The 12501-nt window shown below is 42.4% G+C and overlaps 1 protein-coding gene across 2 annotated transcripts in view; it reads right to left on the bottom strand.

Moving 5' to 3' along the window:
* Positions 1 to 7389, bottom strand: part of EGFLAM (EGF like, fibronectin type III and laminin G domains) — a 128808-nt gene extending 121419 nt beyond the window's left edge. Inside the window, exon 1 of one of the 2 annotated variants that reach the window (XM_048851259.2) lies at positions 6944 to 7389. In XM_048851259.2, the coding sequence (XP_048707216.1) occupies positions 6944 to 7052 (109 nt within the window). In that variant the 5' untranslated portion in view covers positions 7053 to 7389. The remainder of the gene's footprint in view (positions 1 to 6943) is intronic. The other variant, XM_048851260.2, reaches the window with a different exon arrangement.
* Positions 7390 to 12501: the final 5112 nt, after the last annotated feature.

Below are 12501 nucleotides of genomic sequence, written 5' to 3'. Positions count from 1 at the left end.
TCAAAGAAATAATATTCAGCTTTTTTCATTAGTTTGGACAGTCAAACAAACACAGGTGGTTTTTTTTTAAATGAGCAACTAACTAAATATGTTTTTCCCTTTTATATTGTGTAATATAATATATTATATTCCTTACAAAAAATTAAAGGAAAAAATGATACTCGGTGGGCCCAATGCTGGACACTTATTCAGATGAGTATTTTCTTTGACTTCAGTGGGCTTGCTTACTGGAATCAGGACTACTCACGTGAATAAGTTTCCCAGATGGATTTTTTTTCCAAACAAATCAGGGAATTTGGAATTAAAGTCACACAAACATAACTCTGCCCCTCTTATGTCCACACTTTTCATTAGATGATCACACAACACTGGTTGATGTTTACATACTTTTTGGCAAATGCTTCAGCTCAGCATAATTACATTGACTCATGTATTCTTTAATGCTTAAACTAACTTTTTCTATAACATTAGCTGAATATATACACACACACACACCAAATGAAGGGCCCATTCCTGCAAAGACTTACTCACGTAAGTAACTTTAGTTACATGAGTAACCCTTTTGATTTTAAATGGAGCTCATATGAGTAAATTTATGGGTGGTCTTTTCACATTAGTATTTCAATTACTCAGTGATAGAAATAATGTGAAAAGGCCAAATCAGTCTTGCTTTGGGGTCCAATCCTGCAAACAGCTACACAAGCAATTTTACTCACTTGAATAGTCCTATTAAAAATCAAAGGGGCTGCTCATATGTATAAGGTTCCTTACAGGTGTAACTGTTTGTAAGATTGAGTCCTAAAGCAAGATTGATCCAGGAAATAATTCTTCTGAGCTCCCCTAGCATTTTATCTCAAGGCTTGTGTACACTTGAAATGCTACAGTGGCACTGCTGTAAGTGCAGAGCATTTCTCAGGGAAGCCTTGGAGGACAAGGAGACCTTCAAGCATTATTATTGTCTGTCTTATGGTACTGTCTACAAGCCTTAACTGAGATCGGGGTTGCCTTGTGCTAGGCACTGCAGAAGCATATACTAAGAAACAAGCTGTCCTATGAACAGTTTATAATCTAATGAGGCAAGACAGAAAAAGGGTGGAGTAAGAAAGTATCGCTATCCTCATTTTTCAGATGGGAAACCGAGGCACAGAGAAATTAAGTGATTTCCTTCAGGTCACAGAGGAAGTCTGTGGCAGCATCAGGAAGTTAACAAATATTTCCCAAGACCCATGCTAATGCCTTAATTCCAAGACTATTCTTCCTCTTCAGAGCACTGTTGGGAACCAGACTATTCTGTTCACATTAAGCTAACTTAAAATTCCAGGGAGCTGAAGGGAGTCCCCACACCAATTCTTTTCTGGAAATGCCTTCAAAAATCCTGTATGTCTTGGACAGACTCCCAAATCCTGACAGTCTAGGGGAAAGTCCTCTGAAAAAACGTGTATGTGGAACCTTTGTAGAGCATTTGGGTGGGTGAGGGGGAGATCAACTGGCAGCTTCCCTCCCCCCTTTTTTTTTAAAAGAGGAATGTTGTGATTGCTGGATGGGTGGGGTAGGGTTATTCACTTCCATGGGCAGTGGGTAGGCTCTGCCTTCCCTAGCTGAAGCTGCTGCTGTGGAACGCTGGGCTGGGGCTGCTTGGGCCTGGCCGGCCCAGGGCTCCTCTAGCGGCAAGGGGGCGGGATGTACAGGTAGCTCAAGGTTCCTGCCAGCCTGGGGCTTCTCAGGCTATAATGTTGTCCAGTAGAGTCCAAAATATTTAAAAAAAATATAACAGAAAGCAATTTCCTTTCCAAAGAAAACAAAACTATCTACACAGATAGAGACAAATTTTCAAAATGGTTCAGATCCTATTTAGACATCTAAAAAGCCAGATTTTCAAAAGTGCTTACCACCTAGAAGCTTCTGTTGTGGTCATATTTTCTAAAGAACTCAGCTAGTCCACACTCAGGTCTTTGTAAAATCTGGCCACTTATTTTAGTGCCTACCTGGGAGCTAGCTTCTGAAAATCTGGCCCTGATGGAAAAATTTGGAAATCTATTCCATAGGAGCTATGGAGCTGTGTCTCTTGTCATTCATAGCGGTGAAGCCAATGGAATACACCAATGAAAAATTAGTGTTCATCAGGAGATTCAAGTCCAATATTTGTATTTATTTGTAATCAAAATTGAAAATTGATCCCAAAGCATCAGAAATGAATACAAATCTTATCTTCTGTGTTCCGCCCTACTCAATAGCCTTATAAAGTACAGGCTTTTGACTTCTATTTTATATTGTGGTATACAAAAAGGTAACAACACAGTATATTGTTATTCATATTAATGCCACAAACATCAACCTTAGGGGTCTGTTCTTCCCTCCATGCAACTAGATTGCCATTAAGATCCATTATATTATTTTTACTACTATACCATGGAATAAGGCATGATTAAGCTCTTTTAGCAACCAGTCCACTGAAAGTGGGAATAAAAGTAGAACACAGAGCAAAAACGTATGAACATGAATAAAGCAAAAGCAAGAAAACAGTTTGAATGTTAAACACTAGCGACAGCTTTAGGGAGATGTATGAGGTGTTGCTGCAGCCGTGTTGGTCTTTAGAGAGACATTTGAAATAACATAAAATTGCAAGACTTTTGGGAACTCCAGGCTATTCAGTTTATTGTCACACGCTGGCTCTTGCTTCATTTTAACCTATTTTAAAATGTGCCTGATGTTCCATTTCCTCTTGCACAATAAATATATAATGTTACTGTAAACACACGTGCAAAGAAGTTTTGCACTCATCAGGATGTTTTGAATTTGACCACAAGGGTTTTCATTCCTGAAGTTTCATTTAGTAAGCTGTAGTTGTAGCATTTTTATTGTTTCTTTTACTTTTAACTTCACAAACAGATTTCTCTCTGTCACTTTCTGGGGATTACAAAATTGATCTTTGTCAATGAGACTCGGAATGAAAACTTTGAAAAACTGAGGAGAGTTTGACTACCTTTCTTCTTTTGACCCTCAAGACCTCTCAGTCAGATCTCATCATTGAAGATGAACTGGTTTTATCACTTCTCTCACAGTGTGACCTTTTTGGTTGTATCTCAGATACAATTCTTGTACAAGTCCCATTTTCTATTGGCATTAAAAGGGCAAAGAAAAAAACCCTTTTTACTATTTTATCTCTTCCTCACCCACTACTTTTTGATGTAAGAGTAAATGATAGTTGTCTTTCATTCTTAATCTTCCAACATATGATAAACAGCAGGACTGAAGCAGAGCTGCATGTTACCTAGAACTATACCTGTTCTCAGTGGATTGAAAATGGCATTTCACAGCATGGACTCAGTCTAAGGCTTCTTGGAAACGTACAGTTCCAGTAGTCTTTGGCAGCATGTAGGTAGGATTTAAATCACATACTTCTGCAGACGAACTCCCCAAGGGATTTCCTTCTCTAACTCTTGTGGCAATGTGGGTTTTCAAATGCCTGCACAGGTTTTGTAAAATTGTTGCCACAAACAAGTGGCATCTGTTTGTATAATGGAGAAGCAAGAAAACAAATCATTTTGGACATGAAACAGGATCACTTTAAGGTAGAAAAAATGAAATTGTATTAACATAATATAAGCAACCAGTAAAAGTGTTGTGTACACAAAATTAGTGTATTATTGCAGAGGAATTATAAGTTTTTCTTTTTCCATGATTAAAGCTACTTTAGTTGAACGCCTATCAATACATTTCCGTTAGGTCAGTTGTTCTCTTGTGTGTTAACCTAAGATTGAGGGACACAAAGAGACTACCACTAAGTGATACCTTCACAAATACAGCCACATTTGCATATGTAAACTTTAGCAGTAGCAATGTTACTGCACATTTAATTTTTTGAATGCAACCACTGTCCATCTAATTTACTCCAATGCTTAGTGGCAGCTATTGTGCTAACCAAGGATCACGGGACTAGATCCCTAAGAGGTAAGGTCAGACCAGTAAAATTAGCCATCTGTCAAATAAAGACCTTAAGCTCGGGTTGTATTTACGTATTATGTTTCCAACTATACTGGCATTTCTCACAACAGCGAGTGACAAAGATGTGATTAATTTTAAATTAACTGTGAAAACTAAAAAAGAAAACTGTGGAATATATATAAAAACTAAGGATCCAATCCTACAAATATTGTATACTACCAAGGAAAATATATGGAGTCTGTCAAATTTTCAATTAATCTGATTCACTAGACCTACAATCCCAGTCCAAACAAAGTCAATGAGAAAACTTACACTGACTTTAGAGGGACCAGGATATGGCTCAATGTTTTGGAACTCCTTGTCTCAGCCAGCAGTATTTCCTATAATCACTGCTGTCTTATAAATTATGCAAATACAATTAGCAAATTGGCAAACCTAGTGACTTTACCATTTCTTGTGCCTCATATGTATTTTACATTTCTATTGAGTGCAACAGGGAGCCGAAAACAATGTGATTTGCATGGAGTATAAATATTTGGTCAGTATCTAGACCTCTAACTTTTAAATACCAAGGACCATATATTGCCCTTGATCCACATGCAAAAATCCCATTGACGTCAGTGGGAGCTCAACTGCAGATCAAAGGTAGCATATGTAGGGGACGAAGGGAGTCTTTGCTCTGACTTAACGTGCTCCATGTCATGGTCCAATGAACTGTACAAAAATATGCTTTACAAAAACGTTGCAATTACATACTGATGCAATGACTGTCTGCCTCCTCCTGTCCATTTTCTTTCACTTATGTGCCAGTCCTCTGGCACTGCATAATCCACTGCCCTGGGAGTAATTCTGCTATCAGAAATACTCTGGCCAATCCTACAGTCACTATGCAGGTAAGCCTCCCACTGACTGGGAGCCTCACCTGAGTGTTACCTGTGTTCACTGCAATGCCACAAATTATGGGCCAGATCCTCCTCTGAATGGAGGCCAGTAGAATTTTGTCAGTAATTTCAGTGGCAGCAGGTCTTGGTTCTTGAACTGGAACCTCAGTGAATCAGCCAGGAGAAGCAGGCTGTATTAGAAGGAAAAAGAGAGAATGGGGCAGATTCTGATCATATAACTCCACTGATTTCAGTGGAGTTTCCTCTAATGTGCATTCATGTATATGAGATCAGAATAGGGTGACCAGATAGCAAGTGTGGAAAAATTGGGACAAGGGGTGGGGGGTAATAAGCATCTAAATAAGACAAAACCCCACTTATTAAGACTGTCCCTATAAAATCGGAACCTCTGGTCACCCTAGATCAGAATGAGGCCCTTTGTCTTCTTTGCACACACAAATCCCTAGCCAATCAGCAAAGATCAGAAAATAACACATTGGGGAAAGTACATATTGGTAAAATATATGTTGGAAGAATTTGGACAGTGTATTGGGGGGCTAAATAGGAAATATTGCAGTTAGTATTTCAGTCACAACTACAATTTACAAAAGAGGACACATTTAAAATTTAAAAATAAGAAGGGCTATCATGTTTAAATTTATGCAAAGAAGTATCTGATAATTCTAGTAGCCTACCTGGATAATGCATAGAGAGCTGAAGACTTTTCCCACAATAAGAGACAATATAATACTATATTTGCATGCACTTGTGCTATGTTCAGAATGAATGAAATGAAACAATGTGTATCCCAAGAATACTGTTTGTTAAGCTGATATCCCTCCACTTCAATACAAGGAGCAGTCAGACAATAATCGAAAGCAGAGTGTGAAGCAGGTCCATCTTTACTGAGACACAAGTTAATTTTCAAATGGACGCATCATGAAACAATAACGTTAAGCAGCCATATGAGAAGGACAAACTCCTACTGACTTCAATGGGAACACGACTGGGACTGTTATTTTGTTTTCATGCTAACAGATTTTTCCATCTGTTAGTGTCTCCCTCCTTACAGAAACATTATTTCTGAAGGCACTTTGAGAGTCAGATTGTAAACTCTGAAATAAAGTGGTATCGTTTCCACTGTACAAACAGATCATTAATCCCAAAACAGACATCTACTGTTCCAAATAAATATTTTTAAAACAATTTTAAATCCTTACAATAGACTTATGAAGAAAAGATGCAGTCAGTTAAGAGCATTTTTATATTTATTACTGCTTTCCTTGCCCTCACTTTTTCCTTTAATACTTAACATCTCAGATATGAAAGAAAAAAAATTTAGAAAAAAAATTGTTGTACTTATGTTGCCTTTTTATAGAGGCACTGCTCTTTAGAAAGAGTTATTGAGACCAGATAGAAACTTCAAGTTAAATACTTCTTAATTAGCTTTTAAAAAAGGTAAAAAATGCTGTTAAAAGATGCAAAAAGAAAAGGAGTACTTGTGGCACCTTAGAGACTAACAAATTTATTTGAGCATAAGCTTTCGTGAGCTACAGCTCACTTCATCGGGATCACACACAGTTAAAGAAATCCAAGGGTTTTTTTTGAAAGCCAGACAGATCAAACAGGAAGAGATGCTGCAAATGACCAAAACATATGCGCCAAAAATCTAAGAACATCAAGAGTAACTAAACAGAGGAGGAAAAAACACCCTTCTGATTTTTTAACAACAGGAAATGGAGAGCCTTTTGACAATATGGATCAAATAATAGACGTTTAAAGACAAGGAGGGGCTCTAGTCCCCCTTTGGAGGGTTTTCTCCCCCGGTGCCCAGTAATTGAGATCATATGGAAACTGTCTCAACTCACACAGTTCTTTGTAGCTAAAAAGAAATGAAATACAAACAGTGCATTCTGAAGCTCTCAGATTTCCCATCAGGGGAGATGTGTGATATGGATTTAACCCTGTCTGTGCCGGGGGAATGCACAGATTTGCGTTCCCACTTACCTACCCACCCACTCTCCAGACACAGGCATGTCTGGAGAGTGGGCTTCCCCCAGGGATAGTCTCCGAGCTGAAACCTTCCTACTCGCCCCTGACAAGGGGGAGTTTCTTACCTTGCCTCCTGGGGATGTTTCTCCTGGAAGCTGCTGTGTGCCCAATGCAAGAGGCCAGCAAGAGCAGAGCGAAGCAGCGGCAGCAGCGGGCTGGGCTCTGTAAATCCATCGGAGCCAGCCTTCAGCCCACCGCAAAACAGAGAAGTTTGGGGAAGTTGGGCGTGCGGGGGGCAGCTGACCGCGAGGCGGCCGGGGAGGGTGCGAACTGCTCCGCAGCCGCTCGGCTGAGGCCCGGGGGGGGAGCAGCCGCCGTCCGGAGTCGGCAGCAACCAGACAGCGAGTGGGGCTGGCGGCGAGCAGCGGGGTTGTCACACGCGCAGGAGGGAGGAGGCTGGGACCGGCCCTTTGATGGGATTACAGCCCCCTGGAGCGCAGGCGGGCAGGGAAGGGACTAACGCGGTGGGCAGGACACCTCCCCTGAGCGCGCAGCCCACCCCGCGCAAGGGACCGGGGGGGACACAGACACCCCCGCTGCGGCTCGCGCAGGCCCCCCCTCCTCCTTCCCCCCCGCGCAAGGGACCGGGGGGGACACAGACACCCCCGCTGTGGTCGCGCAGTCCTCCCCCTCCTCCTCCCCCCCCCGCGCAAGGGACCGGGGGGGACACAGACACCCCCGCTGTGGTCGCGCAGTCCTCCCCCTCCTTCTCCCCCCCCCCCCGCGCAAGGGACCGGGGGGGATACAGACACCCCCGCTGCGGCTCGCGCAGCCCTCCTCCTCCCCCCCCTCCCCGCGCAAGGGACCGGCACAGCCCCCACTCAGGAGGGCGCAGCCCGCGCCTGCTCTCACTGCTCTGCAGCGCTTCAGGGCCCGTGTAGGGCACCCCCAGCTCAGTAGGCAGCTCCTTCCCCGCCTTCTGCAGAGACCCCGTCCCCTTCTCTCCTCGGGGCAGCCAAACAAACCCCTCCCTCCGGAGAGACTTGGGACCCAGGTGATGCCCTGCCTGTCTGTGCCCCCCCCCCCTTCTGCAGGGTGCCATAGCCCCCTAGGACCACCCTGCCCCTACCCCGCTGGGAAGGCCCCTCACTCTTTCCAGCCCACTGGACGACCCACCCTCCCGCCAGCAGCCTTTCCCTCACCCTTCTGTGGGCCTCCCCAGCCACTGGCCTCTGCCGAGCTCCCTCTCCTTGACCCGTCTCTACATTGCCCTGCTGGGCTGCCTACCCGAGTTTGGGGGGTTTAGTGCCTTCCCCTCTGCAGGAACCCCACGTCCCTCTATCCCTCCGCCCTGCCCCGCCAGGTACCAATTTCTTTGGCACTAGAGGTTAATGGGCTGCCTTCTTTCTTCTCCTGGCTTTGGGAGAGTAAGTGGCTGCGGTGGCAGCCCCATCCTGGGGGAGGGCCAGGAGGAGGATTCGGTGGGATAGTGGTTGCAGAGTTAAGAAGATCAATGAGATTTAATCCCCCCCCCCCCCCCAGATGGATTCTGAGTCCACTCCAACCACTCAGACTAATATAGAAACTCTCATGGGGATTAGAGGCCAGCCGGAGGAGGTGTCCTGGGAAGGAAGGAGGAGAATAGGGAAAAGGAGCCCAAACCACCCTATCATAGCAACATAGGAATTACCTTACTGGATCAGACCCACAGTCCATTTTGGCCAGTGTCCTGTCTCCAATACTGGCCAGACCCAGACCCTTCAGAGGAAGGTGCAAGAAACCTCATATTAGATAATCTGAGGGGGTGTGGGGCAAATTATCCCACAGCTAAATCTCATCCTAATCTCGGATAGAATCTTAAACCCTGCTTGAAGCATGAAGTTTCATATGTCTTCCAAAATTGTTATTAATTATGACTGGATATTTTTATGCATATAACATTATCCACTCCTTTGTTGAATCTGGTTAAATTCTTGACCCCAGTGACATGCTGGGGCAATGAATTCCACAATCTAATTACACATTATGGGTGGGGGGGAGAATCTCCAGGCAAAGAGAAACAAGGAGAGAAGGAGCTGTGGTTCAGCCCACTATGAGTAGTACAAGGAGGTAGGGAGATGGAGCCTGTGCCATTTGAGGAGAAACAGGGGCAGTGATAGACTCTGACTTCTCCAAAGGAGAGGACAGGAAGATGGAGCTGAAGTCCCTTTGAAGAGAGGTTGGAGGAGGAAATTTTGAGCATCCTGATGAGAGGAAGCCCATGTGTTTAAGTACCATGGGCTCACTCATTCATATTAAAAATGTTTTCCATTTCCAACACCTGCTTTGATCATAAATAATTTAGGAAGCAGTTTGCCATGAAGTGATTTGTTTTTAATTCCAACCAACAGGATATCTAGTTGAAAAAACTGTCTGGTGAAAATGGGGCAGTCTTATTCTCTGGGCAGCTAAGTGAGCAGACTGTGAAAGAACAGCTGCCTGGCCAATGGGCTTAGCTGGCTTTTCCACTGTGATTAATGGAGAAAAAAGATATGCCAGTGCCTTAGAAGACCCCAGTGACAAAGTCCTGTGAGTTAGCAATATAAACATAGGTGAAGTCCAATTTAAATTATACCATCATATATAATTGCTGTAAGATTAAGAGCAAAGGAAGCTAGTAAGATGAATTCTTTAAATTTATGGGTTTTTTAAAATGAGAGAACAGATAAAAAAGACAGAACAAAAGGTAAAGGAATGAGGGAGGAAGGAAAGGAAAGGAAAGGAAAGGAAAGGAAAGGAAAGGAAGAGTCAGGGAAGCAAAAGAAGAGCTACATCTCAGTTTCCATCCACTAGGAATTAAATTAGTAGTTTCTAATTTAGACCAGAAAGTTAGACCAAATCTTTTCAAATTTATCCGAGGTCCCTCTTCTCTAAAATGCTACCCACTCTTTAGTTGCCAGGTCTGCTAAGTCACTGTGCCAAGCTTCTATCCCTGGAGGCAATTTGCTATTCCGGTAATATGCATTCTTAATGCTTGGCATCACTGATGAAATGAGGATTTCTACATGTTTCTTGTTGTTCTTAGGATGACTGTACAAGACAGAGTTAAGAAGCTTAAATTAATTTATCTGTGTACTTTCATACTTTAGAAAAAAATCTCAGTTTTGGATTCAGTTGAAGCCTTTCACGGTTTTCAAAAAAGTCTTTGGGTGGGGGGAGTTATTTTAATCAAACTACAACTTTTTTTTAAAGGGGACTTCTAAAATGGGGTATTACATCTGCTCAGCCTGAACTCTGTTGTAACAAAGTTTTGCCTGGGAGTTTCCTTATCTCTCTTTTCTTTTAATGCGAGCCCCTCAGAGTCCCTGATAGACCGTGCAAGGTGCACACACACTCTCCTAGACCTTGCATGCTACACAGAAACATTACAGATCTTGCAAGCTGCACAGTTCAACTCCAGACTGTCCCTATTCCTATTTGGCTCTCTTTTTTGACTCCAGGCCAGCCAATCATTTTCCCCGTGGCTCTCTCTTTTTCCAGCTCCTTCTAAACTGGACAGATCTGCCCTCATGATATTCTCCCTGCTGTTTAGGCATTTTATAAAGTCTGCATTAGAACTTTTAAATCAAAACAAACAAATAAAAAATCCTACTGAGATCACAACCCAAATGGTAAATTTCTATGATGATTCCTCTTTCACTTTTACCTTAGAAATGGATCTTTTAGGTGAAGTTTCTCTTCAGACAGTTCTTCCTAATTTACTGCCCTGATGCTATTTGCCAGATCAGATATTGACTATGATCCTATGCTACTGACCTAATATAGAGAATTACATGGATCTGAGGGTCTTTTCATTTACTTTAATGGGAGCTGGTATTGATGCACAGACTATTCAGAAGTTTATGGAAAGCAGAGGAACCAATAAGATGCAAGATTTTAGGTATAAAACCAGCACATGTAACTTTCCATTAAAAATACCAGACAGTATTTTATGATACAACCACATTTGCTCCAACCCCTCAGACAGAGACAAACACCTATAAGATCTCTATCAAGCATTCTTACAACTACAATATCCACCTGCTGAAGTGAAGAAACAGATTGACAGAGCCAGAAGAGTACCCAGAAGTCACCTACTACAGGACAGGCCCAACAAAGAAAATAACAGAACACCACTAGCTGTCACCTTCAGCCCCCAACTAAAACCTCTCCAACGCATTATCAAGGATCTACAACCTATCCTGAAGGACGACCCATCACTCTCACAAATCTTGGGAGACAGGCCAGTCCTTGCCTACAGACAGCCCCCCAACCTGAAGCAAATACTCACCAGCAACCACACAACAGAACCACTAACCCAGGAACCTATCCTTGCAACAAAGCCCGTTGCCAACTGTGCCCACATATCTATTCAGGGGACACCATCATAGGGCCTAATCACATCAGCCACACTATCAGAGGCTTGTTCAGCTGCACATCCACCAATGTGATATATGCCATCATGTGCCAGCAATGCCCCTCTGCCATGTACATTGGTCAAACTGGACAGTCTCTACGTAAAAGAATAAATGGACACAAATCAGATGTCAAGAATTATAACATTCATAAACCAGTCGGAGAACACTTCAATCTCTCTGGTCACTCGATTTCTGACCTAAAAGTGACTAATCTTCAACAAAAAAACTTCAAAAACAGAGTCCAAGGAGAGACTGCTGAATTGGAATTAATTTGCAAATTGGATACAATTAACCTAGGCTTGAATAGAGACTGGGAGTGGTTGAGTCATTATACAAAGTAAAACTATTTCCCCTTGTTTATTCCTCTCCCCCCCACCCCCCCAACTGTTCCTCAGACGTTCTTGTTAACTCCTGGAAATGTGCCCACCTTGATTATCACTTCAAAAGGTTTTCTCTCCCCCCACCCCAATCTCCTGCTGCTAATAGCTCATCTTAAGTGATCACTCTCCTTACAATGTGTATGATAAACACACATTTTTTCATGGTCTGTGTGTATATAAATCTCCTCACTGTATTTTCCACTTTATGCATCCGATGAAGTGAGCTGTAGCTCACGAAAGCTTATGCTCAAATAAATTGGTTAGTCTCTAAGGTGCCACAAGTACTCCTTTTCTTTTTGCGAATACAGTCCAACATGGCTGCTGCTCTGAAACCTATTTTAACTTGTCATTTTCAATTTCACAGTAATATCAGACATAATGACTGGAATTTATGCCTAATTACAGTTTCATTAGAAAATAATGTTTGATTATGAATGCATATGCTGATAACTATTACTGACCAAGAATTAAATGATCCCCTAATTGCTTACAAGAGCAAGTAATTACTTAATTATTTGGTAAGAAAATTATCTACATTTATTATTGTTTTACTTTTTACTTACATGGTGTCACAGATAGAGCCCTGTGCGGATAAAAAATTTGTATCCACATCCAATCTGCAATCTGCAAAAATGATCTGCAGATATCTACATCTGTGGATATAAAGCAGATATCCACGGATTTGCAAGGCTCTCGTCCTAGTTGTGCGTGACACATTACAATACAGAGCTTACAATCTAATGTAAATGCCTTTCATTACAAAGGGTCCCAATGCAGTTTACAACAATATGCATACAGCATCACGCACATGCAGCCACATTCCCAATGAAAGGTGGCCTCTAACTGGACACCTGGCACACAACATAA

Source organism: Caretta caretta, chromosome 5 (assembly GCF_965140235.1).
Source record: "Caretta caretta isolate rCarCar2 chromosome 5, rCarCar1.hap1, whole genome shotgun sequence".
In the NCBI taxonomy this organism is placed as follows: Eukaryota; Metazoa; Chordata; order Testudines; family Cheloniidae; genus Caretta; species Caretta caretta.
Note: the sequence above shows the minus strand (reverse complement) of the source record. Positions and strands in the feature narration are given on the sequence as shown.